Genomic DNA, 21,695 nt, shown 5'->3' on the forward strand with positions numbered 1-21,695 from the left:
GACAGTGCTCTTGACTGCTGAGACATCTCTCCAGCCTGCGCCCACACCCCGCCCCCCCCCCGCCGCCCCAATGGAGCTTTAATTTCTCTTTCTGCATATCAATCGGCTACCTTTAGCCACCCTCAAGGACACAGCCATGACCTCGATGACACCCACCCAAGACTCTCTAAGTGGCAGTTGGGATGTTTTAAAGCATCACACAGCAGCTTCACACCAGCGTCTTTTATCTTATTGTTTGAAACCTGTAGGCTCCTCAGGTTTGGGTTGCTGCTGAGGACGTCAGCCAGGTCCTGGCAGCCGCTAGCGGTGATGAGACAATTTTTCACACTGCAAGAGGAAAATCACAGTGTGGTGGTTATTCCCTGATCAGAAGAGGAAGCGTTTCACAAGACGCAGCAATGCCCAAAACTGCAGACAGCATGGAGCCTCTCAGAAAACATCATCTTCTCTGTGGCCCACAGACAAGGCCAACGGAGTAAAGCAGGCACACGAAGACATCAACTGGGACGCATTCCAGTGAAGGTTAAAGCAGGGGCTGGAGACGGCTCAGAGGCTCAGACCACACTGCTCTTGCAGAGGACCCAGGTTTGGTTGCCAGGACCCATGTCAGCCCCCTGACAAGCACTTCTAACTCCAGTTCCAAGGGATCCGATTCCCTCTTCCAGCCTCCTCAGGCACTTGCACGCACACGGTGCACACACATGCGCTCAGAAGCACGCACACATACAATGAAGTAAAAATAAAACTTTTGAAAACAGTTAAAACATGATGTTAAATAGTGAAAGATTATGTTAACTAATACTTTTGAGCAACTATTGACTATTTTATGGCTATGAAAACAGGGCAGGGGTGGGGTGGCTACTGCGCAGCTTTCAAGGCTGCTATACTCTACATCAAGGGAAGAAAGACGGCATTGCGTCACAGCCTTCGCCATCCACATGGATGACGGCTGACTGGGCACGCCTGTGCAAGTCCACTCTTGCCCTGAACTATCTGTTTTCGTTGTATGAACAGCAGTGGATGGGCTTGTTTCTGAGCGGCCCATTCCGTCTGATTTCTTCTGATACTGTTTTAAAAAACCACGACTGTCTTTGTGCGTGTGCCTGCCACACGGAAGCAGGTGCCAACAAAGGCCAGAGGAGGCGGTCTGGGCTCCTGCAGCTGGAGTTACAGAAGGTCATGAGGCTCTGGACTTAGGTGCTGGGAACTGGGCTTAGATCAAGAGGAGCTTGTGCTCTGAACTGCTAAGCCATCTCGCCAGCTCTCACGCAACGACGTCATCTGCGAGAACACTCTGAGCGAGGCTGTCCACTTCATATGCTTAAGGTGTTTATGTTTTTGAATTTTTTTGAAAGTGCCAATCTAGCCCAGTAAACCAGCCAACCCCCCCTCTCCCCAAAAAATCCCATAAAGCATGGAGTCCACTTTGTGTTGGCCAACTATTCCTCCTGAGTACGGGGGGCCAACCTCGAGTGTGGCTGTTATACTAAGTGTCATTCCATTGGAAAAAGCTGACTGTCCCTCTCCCAACAGATTTTTAAATATATATAATATATTTTCAGTATGTTTAGAGACCTCGAGTGGTTTATACTTTTAAATCGCTTTTCCTTCATCCTTTATAGGGCTGGAGGATCACAGACACTTTTAATGTTTTTAAAACAATCATATCTAGCATCTTTAGCAGTTTTTAGTTTCTAAAACAGCCAAAGCCATGCTTAGAGGGGAAAATCACATTCCACCACGTATTTCCACTTTGTTCCTTATCCCCTTTCTTAGAGAGGACAAAAATGTCATGACTCTGAGATTTCACAACAGGTTAGGTACCACTGTTCTCCATAGTCCCACACATCTGGATTTCTCACAGAAAGTCATTTGATTGTGGAATATGAATCCACTTGGCACCATCAAAACAACAACCCAAACACCTCTCAATTTTAAAGAGTTCTGTCATTTCTCTTCCCGTTTCTGTTGCACTACTGTTCACTCTTTCCAAAGTACAGTTTTCGTGCGCACTTATTAATTCACACACATATTTTTGGGTCCCTCTTCCATGTCTTACTCTTTCTTTGGGTCTGAAATGTCTCCTAAAAAAAGGTAGGAAGGAAGGAAGGGAAAAAAGAAAGAAAAGAAAGAAAGAAAGAAAGAAAGAAAGAAAGGTTTCCTACAGGCTCATGTCCTGAAGTGTTTAGTCCCCAGATGGGGGCACTGTTTTAGAAGATTGTGGGACACATAGAATATTAGGGTCTAACTAACAGGTACATGTGGACCACTGGGTGTGGGGTTAAGGGTTATATCCTAGATCCTAATTTTGGTTCTATTCTCTTCGTGATCCACAAAGTTGAGAAGAACATTTACACGAGGCCCTCTCACCATGCTCTTTTCTCCACCAGGACAGATTAGACCGATCTATACCATAACCTACAATGAACCCTGCTCCCTCAAGTTGCCTCTGTCAGGTACTTCATCCCAGGTACAGTTGACTAGAAAAAAATCCCAAATATACCCTTCTATCCAGCATTTGGGGTCCAATTTTCCATCTGATGATGTCATTCATCTTCTAGCACCTACTCCTAATATTTTAACCATCCCTTCAGCTCAAGATTCCTAGACAGGGACCAGGACCCAACCACAAAGAAATCTACCATAGTGACTTCAGGGCACTGTCCGGGAGAATCAGAGCCCCACAGAGAACCTTCAGCCCTTCATCCTTCAGTTCATTGGCGCTGACGTCTAAGTGGCTCAAGGTTTTGTTCCGCCTAAGGACGTCGGAAAGGTAGTTCCAACATTGCTCACTGAGGGAGCAGTTGGCCAACCTGTGGGAAGGAAAGAAGAGGTGTGAGAGAGGGGGAAAAAATGTAACGTTTCCACAACTTTAAACATAACAACAGTTAACAAAGTATTTGAGCAAGACAAGGAACCTCAGGAGGGAGGAGGAAGGGAGGAGTGGGAAGATACAAGTGATGGGATAACAATGAAGATGTAATCTGAATAAATTAATTAAATTAAAATATTTTTTAAAAAAAGACAAGGAACTTCTGGCTCATCCTAACACATGTCCCTTTGTTTCTTCTGACTCACATCAGATCTAGCACCGAATCTGAGTAAATTGATTGAAAATACTTGACAACTTTACCCGATGCTAACCTAAATCCTTTATATTAACAATGCCTCAATTATTGACTCTAATGATACTTTTTATAGCTACATGATTATTCTAATGTAGGTAACCATATCTATGTTGTCTTTTTCAATGAACACTATGGAAAATATATTTTGGGGGGAAAAAAGTGTATGTCTCTTATAGGCATTTATCCTAGTCAAACATTTTTTTCCTTTATTAATTTATTCTTGTTACATCTCAATGGTGGGGGAAAAAAGTGTATATCTCTTATAGGCATTTATCCTACTCTAACATTTTTTTTTTGAAATTTAGTACATTAATCGCTTGGTATCTATGGGTAGCATGGGTCTGTGTGTATGTGGCGTCACAGTCACTGGTGGATGCAAAAACGCACAGGTACTCAACAGCTGTATGTACAATAGTTCATTACGTGTCCAGAACCTCTCCTTACTCTTCCATATACTCGTTTCTACCTCCTATAGACTTCTTATATAATGTAAATACCTACTAACTGGTGTGCCATGTTAATTACAGAGTAATCACAAGGGAAAAAAAACAGTCCACAACTGTTAAGTTTAGAACCAATTAAAAGTTTAAATGATTATTACTGTGTTTATGTGTATATGACTTGTACAGGTACACACCATACTGTACAGGTTGAGGTAAAAAAAAAAACAGCTTTGTAAAAGAGGTTCTCTCCTTCTACGTTTTCATGGGCTGTTTCAAAAGCTGGACTTCCAATCCTCCTGTCTCAGCCTCCTGCACAGCTGGAACTACAGGGACGTGCAATGCAGCCTGGGGCATGCACGCACGGGAGTGTGTGCATTTTATTTATCTTTAATAAATAAATATTTATTTATTTATTTATTTATTTTATCTCTTTTTTTTGTTTGTTTGTTTGTTTTTGTTCTTTTGAGACAGAGTCTCTCTGTGTTAGCCTTGGCTGTCCCGGACTCTCTTTGTAGACCAGGCAGGTCTCGAACTCACTGCAATCCACTTGCCTCTGTGTGTGCATTTTAAAGATTTTACTTTTAATTACGTGTGTGGGTGTGTGCTGTGTGTGGCTCAGTCCCTGTGTGTGAGTGTGCCTATGGAGGCCAGAAGACACTGTTTGATTCCTCAGACCTTGAGCTATAAGTGGTTGTTAAGCTGCCCAACATGGATGCTAGGAAACAAATGGGTCCTCTGAGAGAGCAGTGTGTGTGTGTTCTTAACCACTGAGCCACCTCTCCAGTCTCCTGGCTTGTCTGTGTTTCTTATGCTTATGCTTTGAAACTTCTGCTATGGGACTGTATCAATGGGAAGATATTATAACTGATTTCTCTGTGTGGTGTGTGAGAGAATGCCCTTGCTCCTGTCAGCAGGTGAGCACAGAAAGGTACGACATTTCAAGGAAAGAAACAATGCTGAACTGCCTGAGCATCATTTGTCTGCATTCTAAAGCTCAATGAAAGAGAGACTGTGGAGCTGTTCTAGCCTCTTTTGGATGCAAGCACTACCCTCACATCACCCCCATCCAGAGTCATAGCCAGCTTTCTCACACACGGGGAACCATCTGTCCTTTGCTGTTGGAAACATACAGTCTGGTCTGTTGAGGTTTGGCTCTAGCCTCCTTGCCTCCCTCCTGCCCAAATCTGCTGCTTCAGAAATCTAACAGGACGTATGCTGCACACATGCTCCTGTGTGTGGAGGTCAGAGGCTGACGCTGCTGTCTTCCTCGGTTATTCCCTGCCTTGTCTTGAGACTGGGGTTCACCAATAGGGTGATCTTTGAGCTTTAAGACCCGCCTACGTTCACCTCCCCTCAGCTCTGGGGTGAGACAGATAGGATACTGCTGATGTCGGCAGAGAAAGTATTCATTGCCACAGCCAGATAACGGGTAGACTGTAGGAAACAGAGCCCATGCCCCAAGCTATTTCCACAGTTCTCCACAGTGCCTCACCCCCCACCCCCACCCCACCCCCAGCACCCAAGGGCACTTACACTAAGTACTTCAGCACGCAGTCTGGGTGGCACAAAGCCTTGCACAGCGAGTTTATCCCTTTGCCCAAGTTGTTGGATGTGAAATTGAGATGCATCAGCGTCTTGCTGGTGATTAGGACGGAGGCAAAGGTCTTGCAGACATCAGGTGAAAGGTTGCAGGCGGCTACCCTACAGGAAAAGGAGAGCGTCACAATTCTTCTCTGCCTTCGTGACATTGTCCCTTGCTGTTGCTGTGAAGGTTTGGGACCTCTCAGAACTTGACACTGTTCTTTACCTTAGGAATTATTCTAATGTATATGACCGTTTGCCTGCATGAATATATGTGCATCACATACGTGCCTGGTGCTTATAGAGACCAGAAAGGGATATCATAGCTCCTAGGACTACAGGAATAGGAGGATGAAAGCTACTCAGGGTGAGTTCTGAGACGGGACTTAAACCTGGCTTCTCTGCATGAGCAGTTAAGTGCTCTTAACCCACTGAGCCATCTTTCCAGGCCAGTTTCTAAAATTACATTATTTACACCCCGTGTGTGTGTGTGCGCGTGCGCGCGCACACTGAGTTTAATGACTCTGAACTTCCAGATGTAATGTAAGCTATACTGGTAAATTGTGATGCACCGTTTAAGCTTGCTAAAAATTGAACTCGGAGAGTGAGCAGGGCTTTCCTGTCCTAGACTCCAGCGTGCTTAGCTGCAAATGTCCTCTAAGACTCCTTGTCCAGGGATTGGCTGTAATGGGGGTGGGGGGTGTTGAGCAGTTACACAGCCCAAGAGTAAGAATAGCAATCACACTGCCTGCAAGGAAAGCCACTGTGTCTCAGAGAACAGCGCCAACCAAAACTGCTACTGTTTATCCCTGTGTTTTAACAACAAACAGGAGGAAAAAGGGTGCAAGAAGGAGATCCTGCATGGAGAAGATGCTGTGCTGTACTCTGCTTGGAAACCTCAACGGGCGGGGAGTGGGGGGGGGGGGGGAGGGGACTCCAGCAGGGCTGTTTCAAGGCCTCCCCAGTCATTTCTGCTGGATGAGTCTAAGCGCCTGTCTTGCTCACATTATCTGCAGACATCATGTGTCTGCTGTTATTTGTCCTTTTACATGGGGGCCCCAAAAGGGATGTTCTATTCCCGGGACAGGGGATCAGGATTTCCCTCTGACTGCTTCAAGAAGGCTTCTCCAGTCAATTTCTGGGAGATGTGTATAGGTTCTGGTTTGACGTTAACTTTAGTCGTCTCTCCCATCGGGCTGTTCTGGTCTCCGCTGACGATGTGTCAGTGCCTGACCTGATGATAAATCGCTACCTCTCTGTGACTTCTTTCTGCTCCTCGATACTTAATTGCTTTAAGTTTTCTTGCTATACAGTCTGTAAGCTCCAATCGCTCAAAATCAAAGGCATGGCTATCACAGAACCATACAGAATGCCAGGATCCATATCCACTCCCAACCCCCTTTCCTGTCCCTAGCCCCACACAAGGAGCCACCACTTTCCTCGCCTCTTAATCCCACAGGCCTGTCCATCTTTGGCCTTATGGGTGAGCCACATGATTATCCCTTTGAATCAAACTTATGCCACCAGCAATATCTGAGCTCCACCTAGATATGATCAGTAGCCACCGGTTTCTCGTCGTCAGTCAGAATTCCAATTTTTCGTGTGTGAACACCTGCCATGAATGGTTCGGGAGGCACCTATCTGCCAGCAAATGGAGCCACGCCAACCACAGAAGGTTCACTTGGCAACGAGAGTTCTGAGTCTAAGGCGTGTCAGACTCCACGGAGGCTGAGCAGAAGCGACAGTTCCTAACGCGGATACACCCATCTAGAAATTAACTTTCACTTTCTAGCCTCAGCTCAACTAAGAGAAACTGAAGACTTACTCATTTTATTTCACGTGTGGGTGCTTTGCCTGCCTGTGTCTGTGCACCACTTGCGAACCTAGAGCCTGCAGGTGTCAGACGGCATCAGATCCTCTGGCACCAGAGTTACAGATGCCTGTGAACCACCACGTGGGTGCTAAGGATTGAGCTCGGGTCCTCTGGGAGAGCAAGAAATGCCCTTAACAGCCCAGGGCTTTACATTTTTTAAAAATTACATTCATTTGTTTACGTGTTTGTGCATATATAGCACGTATGTTAAGAGCACGCAAAAGAGCATGTGGAGACTGCAACCAAAGAGGACAGCTTGTGGCGGTGGGTCCTGGGGACAGGACTGAGGTTGTAGGGTTGGCAGCAGGTGCCTCAACCCACTAATCCATCTCATTGGCTTGCTGGGGTTAGATCTTAAGTTTGCACTCGAACAATAGAAAAACAGGTCACAAGCACACACACATTTGAAACCGAAGTCCTGCGACTGTTTCAATTGTCAACTCTACTAAACCTAGAATCACCTAGAAAGAGAGTCTCGACAAGCGGTTCTCTAGAGGGGGGTGTTTACGGGGCGACTTCTTGATGGAGTTAACTGAGGCGGTAACACCTGTCCACTGCGGGCGGCACCATTCTTCACAAAGGAAGATCCTGAACTGTACACGGGTGGAGAAAGTGAGTTGAACACTAGCAAGCAGACATTAACCCACTGCCCTTCGCTCTAGACTGCGGTGTGACATCACTGTGCTTCCAGGGTTGCTACCCTGACTTCCCACAGCAATGGAATACAAGCTGGAATTTGGAATCCAGTAAATCTTTTTTTCCTCTAATGATTTCCCCACCCCCCACCCCCCACCCCACCGGCCCCTTTGAGGGGCGTCAGTGAGCTGGGTGAACATAAAGACTTACAGCAGTTTTTTTATGTTGCACTCGGCCTGGTTCAAGACGTCACACAGCAGTTTCACGTCACTCTGGGAGAGGAACGTAAGGCTGAGGTTCAAGTGCTGCAAACTGTGGTTCTGACTTATCATCTCGAAGAACATGTGGTTATCACAGAAGAAGGACACGTTATTTGTCCTGCAGAACAAAGAGAAGTATCCGTCAGTTTCCACCCGGCCTGACCTCTCGGTCTTTGGCACGATCCTGTATCCTGTAACGAGGGCACAAGTCTAATTCTGTAACACAGCGACACGGCGCGTTGCTTCTCAAACTGGGTGAACTTTCTCTTCCGTGTAGAACTCTGTAAAATGTTTGCAGGCGAGGCTGGCTGACACACCAGCATCCAGAAAGTGAAGTGTCCTCCCACCCCCCCCCCCCCCGCACACGCTCTCGTCATCTTATAATTTATGGACAGCCCTCAGTGAAGCATGGTCAGCCACAGACATTAGTGGCACCATGTCAGGGGGATTCTATTTTGGACCGTACAAGCCTTCATTTATGCAGTTAGCTGAGAGATGGTGGGAGGACTAGTCTGTTCACCTCCCTGATTATGACTAAATCGAAGGTGACCCTTTTAACTTACTCAAGGGCTTGAAGGGTGCAGCCGGGGTACCTCAGGTGATTATACAAGACCAAAAAGGCTGGCTCACAGAGATAAGTGTCCTTCACTTGGAGTAGCTCGATGTCCTTATTCTTTACGAGCACAGAGCATATACAGTGCCAATTGACGAGTAGCTTTTCCCTGTAACAGAGGGCAAAGGAATACATTCATTCCATTGTTTAAAAAAAAAAAATGGGCCAGAGAGATGGCTCAGTGGCTAAGAACATCAGCTGTTCTCACAGAAGACCCGAGTTCAGTTTCCACATGGTGGCTCACCACCATCTGGAACTCCCATGCCAGTGTTATCTGACACCCTCTTCTGGCCGCTATGGCCACTGTATGCACATGATATATGCACACACACGTAAGCATTTTACAGCACAGAGATGTAGCAAACAGACTCCCTGAATAGAGCAAGGGTGGCCGGCGAAGTTCATTTCACGTTTGCAGTTCTTAGCCAGACATGTAGCAAGCTCTGTGGGGATGCTGGCTGCTAGAGCTGGAGGGTACAGGTGCAGTTAATGCCTACTGGGTAAAGGCCAGAGGGGTCTGAGATTCCCACACGTTGGGGACCAGGCTTGTCCCCTCCCCTCCCTCCCCTCACAGCTGAAGACCACCCAGATAGCTCGGTGGTGCTGAACTTGAGAAAAACCTGCCTTACGGACAACCTTGGTAGTTTCAGAATGAAAAAAAAAAAAAAAGAGGCAGGGTACCACTAAGTTAAAACCTAGAGCAAGAATCTCCTGGCTCAAGCTTTAGACGTGACTATTTACTCAGTATATAATCTTGGATAATATACCTGACGTCTCTGCCTGCTTCCTCACTTCTAACAGGATACTCCAATTTGCCTTGTAACATTCCTTACTCTGTGTGTGTGTGTGTTTGTGTGTGTGCCCTACATCATGTGTGTGGAGGTGAAAGGGCGACATGTAGGAAGCAGCTTTCCTTCCATGCGGTCTAAGGTACTGAACTTGGGGTCATCAGACTTGAGGGTGGGTACCTTTTATCTGCTGAGCCATTCTGCCAGCTCACCTCCTACAGTTTCAGAGTATGAAACGAATCAATGCACAAGTACATGTGTGTGCATGTATGTGCTCGTGTGTGGAAGCCATGTCTCTGCCTCCTCAGTGCTGGGATTACAGTCTCTTTTTTTAAACACTGTGGATCCTGGGGATGAAGTGAGGTGCTCATACTTGTGCAGCAGCTGAGCCATCCCCAGATTCCCGTAACATTTAACTTGTAAAAGGCGGTTTGCAGCTGGGAGATCAAGAAGGAGTCGGAGTGTGATGCTCATATCTCAGAGGGGGCAGAAAACACACGTGACATAGACCGTCCCTCTCCATCCTCACGGTATGGCGGGTTAATATCATTGCTTGAGGCCACTATACCTAAGAAAAGGAAAGTCCCAAGGATAAATGCCAGGGCTCCTGAAGAGCATCTTAACCTATTCTATTGCTGCAGAAAGATTGGAAGTTCAAGGCCAGCCTTGATTACAGAATAAACAGAAGGCTAAACCAATAAACCATGTCTCAAAAAATGAGCAGAGGCTACGGTTCCTCATAAAAATCCTAGCCTAGCATACATGGGGCACTGGGTTCTACCCTCAGGATGGAAAAAACAGAGCCATGAGATCATAAAATATACACATTGTTTTGTTGTCTGATTATTTTTTTTATTGGAGACAGGATCTCACTCTTTAGACCAGACCGATCTGAAACTCACTTTGTATGTAGCCCAGACTACTTTAAATGCTCAGACATCCTCTCGCCTCAGTTTCCTGAGTGCTGGGGTTACATGTGTGGGACCCCATTCTTGGCTCAGTTTGATTAATATTTTTAATTCTTATGCACAATGTCTTCGGTATTCTGGGCTTGCACTGCACTTGCTATAAAACCAGTGATGATCATGTGTTTACGCTCTGCCTGAGTGTCTGAGTGCCTGAGTTACATGCATGTCCCTATACGTGGTTTCATATGATGCTGGGGAGCAAATCCAGGACCTGTGCACTATAATGGGTGACACTCTGCCAACTGAGCTACCTCCTTGGCCCCTGTCTATCTGAACTGACACGTCACTGCCACTCCATAAATATGCACAACTAATTAATTATCAACAATGTCCAGGTATGGTGGCTCATGCCTTCCATCCCAGGACTCTGGAGACAGGCAGATGGATATCTGAGTTCCAGGCTTGCCACAGCTACAGAGTGAGACTCCGTCTCAAAAAAAAAATTAACAAAAATAAATATTAATAAGATCAAATGGCCTATCTTTAAAAGAGTCGATCCGGGGCTCAAAATAGAGCCTGCTGAATGGGAGAGCGCTCAGTGGTTAATTTAAGAGTGCTTATGTTTCTTCAAAGAATAAGAATTTGGATCCTAGAACCCACATCAGGAAGTTAACTATGGCTCCAGCTATCCCAAAGAAAACAACCCAACAACAACTCAAATACAACGGAAATACAAGAAAATGACCTCAAATCCCTGGTAATGAGGATGATAATGGAGGAAACAAATAAAATTTGTAATCAAATGCAGGAAGACACAGCCAAACAGGTGAGAGACATAAAAGAAGCACATAGAGTGGAACTGGAAAAATTTCAGGAAAATGCAAACAACCAGATGAAAGAAACAAAACGGTTCAAGCTCTGAAGACCTATAAAGTGGCAATGGAAGAAACTCAGGAATATAAAAAAAATCAGATGAAAGAAATCAAAAAATCAGTTCAAGATCTGAAGATGAAAATGGATTCAATGATAAACACACAGACAGAAGAAAAAACGAGAACGTGAGACCTCAGAGAAGAAGGCGAGCAACACAGAGGTGAGCTTTTCTAACAGAATCCAAGAGATGGAAGAACGAATCTCAGGGCTAGAAGATACAATCACAGATCTTGAAGCAACCATTAAAGAAAATGCCAAATCTGGAAAACTCCTGACACAAAACATCCAAAAAATTAAGGACACCATGAAAAGAAGAAATCTGAGGATAATAGGCATTGAAGAAAGAGAAGATATCAGACTCCAAGGCCCAGAAACTATTCTCAACAAAATCATAGAAGAAAATTCCCCCAATCTAAAGAAAGAGATGCCTATAAACATACAAGAGGCATACAGAACACAAATAGAATTGACCAGAAAGGAAAGTTAACTATGGCTCCAGGGGATCTAACGCCCTCTTCTGGCCACCGAGGGCATCTGCACTTACGTGCATGCTAACATGCAGCCACATACACATACAGTGAAAATAAATCTTTAAAAAGGGAAGCTCTTCTCAAGAGGTAAATTTGTTGTTTTCCCCCTTAACACCTCTATTCTGTTCTATAAAATTTTTTTAAGTTTAATTGAAATATAATTATGGCCTGGAGAGATGGTTCAGAAGATAACAGTACCGGCTGTTCTTCCAGAGGTCTTGAGTTCAATTCCCAGCAACTACATGGTGCCTCATAACCATATGTAATGAGATCTGGCCCACTCTTCTGGCCTGCCCAGCACATATGCAGACAGAATACGGTATAAATAATAAATCTTTATTTAAAAAAAGTAATAGAATTGCATCACTCACCCCAACCTGAACCTTTTATGTACCCCAAACTCTCAAGTTGACAGCCTTTTTCTTTATGTTGTTTTATATGTATACATATACATATATATGTACATGCATGCACAAATACGTATACACACATGCATGTACACATATATGTATACCTACACACACATACACGCACACACATGCTCACGACCTGCTGAGTCTGTTTTTGTTGTTTGTGTGTTATGTGTTTTCTAGGCTGACCACTAGCCACTGGACAACCAGTAAGGGTGCGTTTTGAATCCAGAGTCTACATAAATCAACAAAATACGCAGAGACAGACTCTGAAAGTGGGACAGAAAAGAAAGATACTGAATGGACTTACATATAGTTTTCTTCATGTTCCCCATGCAGGACACTGTGGGTTGAAAAGGACAGTTTCTTCAGTGTAGAACAGTGTTTTAAGCAGTAGGCAGCAACAATAAAATCAGAATAACTCTTAGCCACAAAGTTAAGCTGTTCCACACAGTTCATAGCTTGCACTAAGAAGCGTTCGTCCTCCATCTCAAACAGACAGTAAAACAACTTCATGCCGTCTATTTGCTCTTGAAACTCTTGATCGCCGTGTAATGCTGCCAGGCACTGAGACAGCTGACACTTTATTTCCTGGGACAGCTGGTGGCCAAAAAACGCCTCCAGCTTCTCTTGTTCCGATTCCTGCGAAAGGCCAAAGATGAAACTTCCCAAAAGAATCCACTGTATTTTGACTTTCTTTAGAAACGTAAATATCAGAGTCTCTAAACATTGAACGTCCTGACAAGGGTGGCGCTCAGGATTCCTCAGCAGATAAAAGATGGCGGCACAGAACTCCTGGACGGTCGGGTGGAGGAACCTGTAAGAGTTTTCGGATTCCTTGCTCTTTAGAAGTATCCTCATGTCCAGCAGTGTGGGGATGTCAGAGCTGACGAGCCCATTCCTCACGAGAGCCTCCTCGCTAAACGCAAACGTGTCAGTCCACACGCCCTCCACGGCCAGGGAACACAAGCCCCACAGCTGGTCCTGGCTTTTCTTACTTGGATAACGGGCGCTTTGGGGAGTGAACAAATTCAAGACGTGAGTGGAATACAGGGAGGTGGCACGTCTGCAGGTGGCCACTGGGTCCCTTCCCTTCTCTATTTCGCTCTTCACGCAAGTGGCCACCATCCAGCAGAGCAGGGGGACCTGACACAGAGAGAACAGCTGCTCATTTTCTCTCACCGAGCTGAAGGCCTCCTGGGTTCTGCTCTTGTCTTGGAACAAGCTATGGAAATATATCTTAATATTGTTCTCGTTGAATCCCGTCATTACTTTCACATTTGTGCACTCAATCTTGTCCTCCACTTTCTCAAAAGTCTCCGGGGTAGCTGCGATGAGGACAGAGCATTCTGGGAGGAGCTTCCTCCTGAGCAAACTGCTCAGCAGTAGATTTACCGGCTGCTTCTCCGTCCAGTTGTCACACAGCTCCGATTCCCGTTCGGTCAAATCGCACCTCATCACTTCTAGGCTGTCGATGATCAGTAAGAGTTTCTCGGGCTGGGATAGTATCTCCACTGTGGGAGCCGAGGGGTCGGGCCACTCTCTGGAGATCAGTTCGGCCAGGCTCGCTGTCTCCAACTGCTTCAGGTCCTGACAGCAGAAGTAGAAGACGTAGGAAAATTTGTTCTGAAACACCAGGCCGTCTGACCAGGCCAGCATCAGCTTTGTCAACATCAGAGTCTTGCCAACCCCTGCCACTCCTTGCAGGAACACCGTGTGCGGCTTCTTGCCGTCTGCCTTCGCTACGATGAGGTCCTCAAAATGATCGTAGTCATCCTGGGTAAACTTCTGCTTCATGAAATCCTCAACTTTGACGTTGAACTTTCTGGACCAATCATGGATCAGCTTCTGCTTCAGATGAGCTTGATATAACTTTGAGTGTCCTGAGTCAGTGAGCACAAGAGAAAAGGAAAAAAAAAATCCGTTAACATTATCAGAGCTAAGTTATAATTCACCCATACACAATCTGACCGCGGTAGTTTCATTCACAGACCACACCCTGAAAAGAGATTTATTTTATAATTGTGTGTGTGTGTGTGTGTGTGTGTGTGTGTGTGTGTGTTGTGTGTGTGTTGCTAGGTTCTTGTGGAGGTCAGAGGCATTACATCCCCACCTGGAGCTGAGCCACAGCTGTCCATGAGCCACCCCACGTGGGCACTAGGAATTGAACTCGGGTCTTCTGCGACAGTGAGACACGCTCCTAGCCACCGAGTCATTTCCTCAGCGCCCTTGGGATGTGTATTCCCAGGTGTCTGGAAGCTGTGGGCTCAGAGCAATGCTGGTTAGCGTGAGGAGATTTTTTTCACGGGCCGTGGAGCCCAGCTCGCATTTCTGTGTGTTGGGAATGTTCTACTGTTAAACCATCATGTGCTGACTCAGATGCTGGCACGGAAAGTGGGGTTGCCCCTCTCCCCCATTTCAGACCCAGACATGTCTCGGTCAAACGCCTTCTGTGCGTTCTTATCTGCGATGGGCTGAGCCCTAACTCTATAGCTGGAAGGGAAGCAAATAAAAGAGCTCAAGAGCCAAAATGCCACGCCCTTGAGAACAGCCAAAACACGAACAGTTTCTCACAGATGTTATGACCTTTTATCCCCCTGATATAAAAGTGCCTGCAGTGGGGAAAGAAGTGTGAACTAGAGCCATGGGAAAATCAACCACGGAGGGAGAGACAGCTCAGCTGGGAGCCCCAATGACTCCACCTCCCCCAGCTGGTCCCTCCTGGATGCTGTGATGATGTGATGACGTCATGAGAGCCTAATCTGACAACGTAACTTTCCTACCATTGTTTGCTCTTTCAGTTGGGAACATCACCTGAGAGGGTGCCCTCTGCTCTGCGTGGGAACTCCAGGTGTCTGCTGCCTTAGAGAGGCTTCCCCTATCAATTTCTATTGGCTGTTTTGAGTTCCCAATTTGATGATTTTTTTTAAAAATATCATTTGCCTCTTTGCCTGCCTGCTTGCCTTTCTTTCTCTCTATCTACCCTCCTATCATTTATCTCTACCATTTGCTATTTATTATTTTACTTTAACTTGCTATGTAGTTAATAATGTAGTTAATAAATGTATTTATTCAAAAGCAAAAGCATAGCTATCACAGATAATTCTCCGGACCATATAGAACCCTGTGCTGTGCACGGCTGCCCCACTAGGAGAGCAGAAAGACCAACTAGGTGTGGCCGACTGCATGGCCTCGCCTCCTCCAAATACAAACATGAATGTCTGTCAGCCCCTGCCACATACACAGATGCACACACCTAAGAGAATTTAATCACATGGTTGCTATGACAGCACAAAACTAAAAAAACAAAAACAAAAACAAAAACAAAAACCTGTATCACTATCAACAGAAGACTGACTACATTATAATGAAAAGAGATACTATCACACTGACATTAAAAATATGGAATAATGGGGCTGGGGAGATGCGTCAGCAGTTAAGAGCACTGGTTACTCTTGAGGAAGACCTGAGAATGGTTTCCAACACACACACACACACACACACACACACACACACACACACACACACACACCAGGTGGCTCACAACAGCCTATGACCCAGCTCCAGAGGGCCTGGCCTCTGCAGGCACTGCATTCACACACAGAATCACACACACACACACACACGCATACATGCAATTTCTTTAAAAGATACCTTAAAATGTTCAGCATATACAACCTCCCATATATATAGCATGAAAGCAAAGGGGGCAGTTTTTAGGGGTCCAGAGGAAACTAGTGGGTGAAAGGAAGAGAGAGAAGGGGAGCTAACTATGGGGGGACACTGTAAGCAAAGCACAATGATTCACACACACATATACACACACACAAAATTTTTATATTGAAACACTTTGTATGCCAGGTACAACAATTACGATTTACAAGATGTTCAAATAAAAATAATGGGCAATCGGTGGAGACCGAGGAAAACCCAGACAAACTGCAGATGTAAAATGTAAGATTCTTAGCTAAACGTAAGAATCAACAGCCGGGGGCTAGTGAGATGTCTCAGGGGCATTTGCCATCAAGCCTGATGACCTCAGTTTGGTTCCCTGAGACCCAAATGACAGAATCAGAATTAACTGTCCAAAGTTGTCCCCTGACCGCCACTTGTGCACCATGGTGTGCAAATGTGCATGCGTATACACACAATAAATGTTAAAAAAAAATGTCAAAAAGAAGGCAACAGGTGGGTTTGTTATTGCTTAGAAGCAGCTGAACAGGGAATGGAAGGCCTACCTAAGGAGAGCTAGAAAGGAAAGGCAGCCTAAGGCACAGACAAAAAGATAAAGAGAGGTACACACAAGCCATTGTATAAAGATCCCACAAGTGGGGGGCGGTGAGGGAAGGCTCAGTGCTTCAGAAGAGCTGGTTCAGTTCCAAGCGTGCAGTCTGCAGGTCAAGTACCAGAAGACCTGATGTCCTCTTCTGCCCCCCCCCCAAGGGCACTGCCCACACATGGTGCACATGCATGCGTGCAGGCACTCACACACACACACACACACACCACAGTTCCTAACTGTTCTTGTATGATTTATTCATACATTAAAGATTTAATAATGTGCAGCTGGAATCCCAGAAGGTGGGATAGAAAGGGCAGCAGCGCGGAGCCAACTTTTGAACAAATAAAGGATGACGAGGAAGGACTGTTTTCTAACCACAGATCAAAGATTACCAGCGAATCCCAAACAGAATGAGCTTAGGGAAAAAAAAAACCAATGTCTAGGCTTCTCATAGTAAGACGATGGCACCTCAGGGACAAAGACATGAATTGAACGTTAAAGCACCCATGATCTCTTATACCAGGATAAATAAGCGTGTGACTCTTAAGATCATAGTGTTTATGAAATATGGCTTTTTCTGTTGTAAGGAGAAGGCAATGGATCTCCTCAAACTGGAGTTACAGATGCTTGTTAACCACTGTGTAGGTTCTGGACACTGAGCCCAGGTTCTCTGTAAGATCAGGTGTTCTTAACCACTGGGCCATCTCTCCAGCGTCTCTATCTTGTTTTTGTTTGTTTGTTTGTTTGTTTGTTTGTTTGAGACAATGTTTCTCAGGTGGCTTAGAAAAGCTGAGCGGCCAGCTGTCTACCATGCCTGATTTCTATGTGGTTGCTGAGGTCCGAAGTCAGACTCTCATGTTTACATAGCAAGCCCTCTGCAGACAGAGCCTTCTCCCTAGACCCCATAAGTATAATCTACAGCAGGTGTTTTCTGTTGCTGCTGCCTAAACCCACAGAGCTACCACTTCCCTCTTAGAGTTAAGTCTCCAGTTTAGACGTGAGAGGGAAATGACTCATGTTCTCGGGAGAAGTTTAACAATCTAGGTCAGGGCATGATGCCCTCCTACATTTGACCACACAGACTGGAGCTACCATGTGCACGTGAAGCTGCCTCCTTCCTCCAGGAGAACAGTGTCCCTCGGCACCTGCTGGCCCTATGGTAGACGGGCATGAGGAACAGCTATCAAAATGATGGCAGGGTCCTCACTCGCTGTAAAGAAAGCTTTGGCCAACTCACCAGCAATCTCCCTTGCTGCCTTCTCACTGAGATCCTTCCTGTTCATCTTCTGGAAGATTTGGAAGGTCACCTCCCAGGCTTGCTTCTCCTTATAATGTTTCACCAGTAAGTTGGCAAGCTCTTCTCGAGACGCCTTCTTCACTTTGGTCCAAGAAATCTGTTTCAGACCCAACTGCAGAATCTCCTGTTTGAGGAACTCCTTAAACTTCACGAACTCCTTCTTGTTTAGCTCTTCCAAGTACCACATAAGGCCAAAGTCAGAAAAGAAAGATGCCATCCTGACCTGAGGAAGATAAGACACGTTTTTAGAGAGATGAGTACCAGGAGCAGAATCAGACAGGATCTGTCAGGGGTGGGGTGGGGTGGGGGAAATTAAGGCAAGCAGCTGAGGTTTGGGTTTTTTTTTTAATGGGATCAAAGGACTTGGGAGCCAGTTGAGCTGGTAAAGTGTTTCCTGTGCAAGTGGGAGGATGTAAGTTGGGTCCTCAGCACTCACGTAAGCAGCACAGGTTGCAGCCACAAAGCCTCCAACTGACAATATGGCCTGCCCGCAAGATGTGCTGGGGGCAATGGCGGTGCAGAACTTGCGGGAGTGGCCAACCAATGACTAGTCCAACTTGAGGCTCAAGACACAAAAGGGAGCCCATGCCTGGTACTGTGTAGATGGCCCAGGAACCAGAGGCTGCTCAGCCCAGAGACCACACACAGGTGGTGGAGGGAGTCAATAAAATGATTCCTAATGATTTTTCCACTATACTCACAGATCAGTACCTAGTCAGAGAGACATCACCTAGAAATTAAGAGGAGCAAATGCAAAGACCACAGCCAAACGCTAGATGAAGCCAGGGGAACCCCATAGAAGATGGGGAGGAAGGACTTGTAGAAGCCAGAAGGGGGCAAGGATGCCATGAGAACCCAACCCACAGAATCAACTGAACAGGGATCATACGGGCTCACAGAGACTGAAAATCAAGAATGGAACCTGCACTGGTCTGCACTAGGTTCTTTGCATGTATCTTATGGTTGTGTAGCTCGGTGTTCCTCTGAGACTCCTAACAGTGGGAACAGGGGCTGTCTGACCCTTTTGCCTGTGCCTGGGACCCAAATTTAACCTACTGGGTTGCCTTGTCCAGCCTTGCTGTGAGGGTCTGTGCCTAGTCTTACTGTAATCTGTTATGCTGTGCCTGCTCTTTTTCTGAAGGGAAACAAAAGAGGAGCAGATCTAGGAGTGAGGGGTAAGGTGTGCTTGAGGGGGGCAAGCAGCTGGGGCCGAAGCGGTGGGGGTGGGGGGAGCGGTAAGGGGAGTGGGAGCAGCAGGCATGCTGGCGCAACAGGAGCAGTGGGGGAGCAGGGGGAGCAGCGGGAGCAGGTGTCACAGGACCAGCAGGGGGAGCAGCGGGAGTAAGGGGAGCAGCAGGCAGGTAGGGGGAGCATGGGGCACAGGGCCAGCAGGGGGAGCAGCGGGAGTAAGGGGAGCAGCAGGCAGGTAGGGGGAACATGGGGCACAGGGCCAGCAGGGGGAGCAGCGGGAGTAAGGGGAGCAGCAGATGGGTGGGGGAGCATGGGGCACAGGGCCAGCAGGGGGAGCAGCGGGAATAAGGGGAGCAGCAGGTGGGTGGGGGAGCATGGGGCACAGGGCCAGCAGGGGGAGCAGTGGGAGTAAGGGGAGCAGCAGGTGGGTAGGGGGCACATGGGGCACAGGGCCAGCAGGGGGAGCAGCGGGAGTAAGGGGAGCAGCAGGCGGGTAGGGGGAGCATGGGGCACAGGGCCTGCAGGGGGAGCAGCGGGGGCAGGAGGAGCAGCACCAGCACCACCACGGTAATCTTAGCACTGGGAAGGCAGACACAGGACGATCCCTGGGTCCTGCTGGCCAGCTTGCCTAGCCATATTTGCTGAGCTCCAGGGTAACTGAGAGATCCTGTCTCAAAATCAAGGTGGAGAGTAATTGAGGAGGAAACCTGATGTCACTATCTGGCTCCCACGCAACAAACACTCCCCTCCCCCATCTCCACTCCTACATTTGGTAACTAACGTATTGCATACTCCACTGTTCATGGTGGGTGATATACAAAGTCAAGAAGTTTTCAGTATGGGCTCGGTTTAACTCTCATCCCATTGACAGGATCTTTAGAACAATAACACAGCGGTGCTCAATGTTCCTGACTTTTTAATACAGTTCACGTTTTGGTGACATCCAACAATAAGATTAGTATCATTGCTCCTTCATAGCTGTAATTTTGCTACTTTATGAACAGTGGTGTAAATACCTTAGGCAAACTCTGTAAAGTAATTCTACACACACACACACACACACACACACACACACACACCCCACCCACCTGGGGGTCGCGACCCACAGGTTGAGAACCAGTGGGACATCACTTGGGGAAAAAAATATAAGCTGAGGTTAGTGCTCTAAAGAGTTACTGATGATCCTCCTGCTCTACCTCTTCCAGCAAATTCTACCAGCTGTGCCACCATTAGGCTCCCTACAAAGATGTAGCCCATGGGCAGCTGAGGCTTTACGTGGGTCCTCAGGGGAGTGGAGGCTGTCTCTGACATAGACTCTGATGCCAGCTTTTTAACCACTTCCCCCCGGCAGGACTGCTTGCCAGGCCACAGGGGAAGAGGACCCACTCACACCTGATGCAACTTGACAAGTTGGGGTGGATTGTAAGTGGGGCTCCCCTTATCTGAGAAACAGGGGAGGGGGATGAGGGATGAGGGAGAGGGAGAGAAGGTGGGGCTGGAAGGTGAGGAAGGATAGGGCTATGACCAGGATGTAAAGTGAATAAATACATTAATTAATTTAAAAATATTGAAAGGAAAAAAAAAAGAGTTACCAATTGAGCTGGGGTGACGACTCGGCAGTTAAGAATGCTCAGTGCTGTTGCCAAAGACCCAGGTTTGGTTCCCAGTCCCCACATTGGGGGGCTTATAGCTGAGAGTAACTTTAGCTCCAGGGGATCTGCAGGCATGGCACACATGTGGTGCATCTACATACACTCACACCAATGCATACATGAACAAATCTTTTTTTATTATTATTATTTTATTATTTTGTATATAGTGCTCTGCCTGCATGTACGCCTGCAGGCCAGAAGAGGGCATCAGATCACATTATAGATGGTTGTGAGCCACCATGTGGTTGCTGGGAATTGAACTCAGGGCCTCTGGAAGAGCAGTCAGTGTTCTTAACCTCTGAGCCATCTCTCTAACCCCCACATGAGCAAATCTTAAAAGAAATACTAGCATCTCTAACTGTGGTGATACCAGATACAGTGCTAATAAATAGAATAGTTTAACAGTCTTACTGTACACAATATACTTCTGGCATAAGCCAGCTGTAAGCATCAACAGGCAGCGTGTCCAATGACACAGGCCTGGAATCCCAGCTACTTCAGAGACTGAACCAGGAAAATTACAAGTTCAGGATCTGCCTACAAATCTAGTGAAGGCAAAGCAAGCCCCAGTGAAATCCTGTCTCAAAGAAAAAGTGTGGCTTAGGAGCACTGGCTGCTGCTCTTCCAGAGAACCTGGGTTTACACCCCAGCACCCACACGGTGGCTTACTGTGGTGGTGGGGGTGGGGGTGGGGGGGTGCAGCTCTGAGGTTAAGAGTAGCGGCTGATTTTGCAGAGGCCCCAGTTCGGTTACGAGAGCCCTCATCAGATGGCTCACAACCACATGCAACTCTAATTCAAGGGCACGTCACACCTTCTTCTGGCCTCCTGGGTACCAGGCGTGCATGTGGTGTGCTTATGTACATGACACATTATAAATAAGATCTAATTTTAAATATATAAAAACAAAAATAAAAAGAAGGCTGACTTACGGATCAGCAGTAGAGTGCTCGTGTGGGTATGTGCACTGTACTAGATTCAGTCCTCTACAAAACAAAACCAACCAAGCAAAAAAAAAAAAAAATCAGGTATGTCAAAACCAACTAAAGTAAGGCTTACCATAATTATGATGTCTAACAATTTTAACTCCAAGACAAAAATACAGAAAGGAGGACCCTCACCATATGATATCAGATGCAGAAATAACACATTCATCCATAAAACATGAGAA

At 46.5% G+C, this 21,695-nt stretch overlaps 1 protein-coding gene across 2 annotated transcripts in view; it reads right to left on the reverse strand.

Annotated features, from left to right (window-relative positions):
- LOC311591410 (NACHT, LRR and PYD domains-containing protein 4C-like) overlaps positions 1-21,695 on the reverse strand; it is a 36,112-nt gene that overhangs the window by 7,589 nt on the left and 6,828 nt on the right. For both annotated transcript variants that reach the window (XM_084770973.1, XM_084770972.1), the window contains 7 exons: positions 17,623-17,905; positions 12,414-13,986; positions 8,485-8,643; positions 7,872-8,039; positions 5,105-5,272; positions 2,643-2,813; positions 157-327 (listed from right to left, as the gene is read on the reverse strand). In XM_084770973.1, coding sequence (XP_084627099.1) covers positions 157-327; positions 2,643-2,813; positions 5,105-5,272; positions 7,872-8,039; positions 8,485-8,643; positions 12,414-13,986; positions 17,623-17,899 — 2,687 coding nt within the window. In that variant the 5' untranslated portion in view covers positions 17,900-17,905. The remainder of the gene's footprint in view (positions 1-156; positions 328-2,642; positions 2,814-5,104; positions 5,273-7,871; positions 8,040-8,484; positions 8,644-12,413; positions 13,987-17,622; positions 17,906-21,695) is intronic.

The sequence above is a fragment of the Acomys minous genome, assembly GCF_964271855.1.
Source record: "Acomys minous genome assembly, chromosome: 20".
Classification (NCBI taxonomy): Eukaryota; Metazoa; Chordata; class Mammalia; order Rodentia; family Muridae; genus Acomys; species Acomys minous.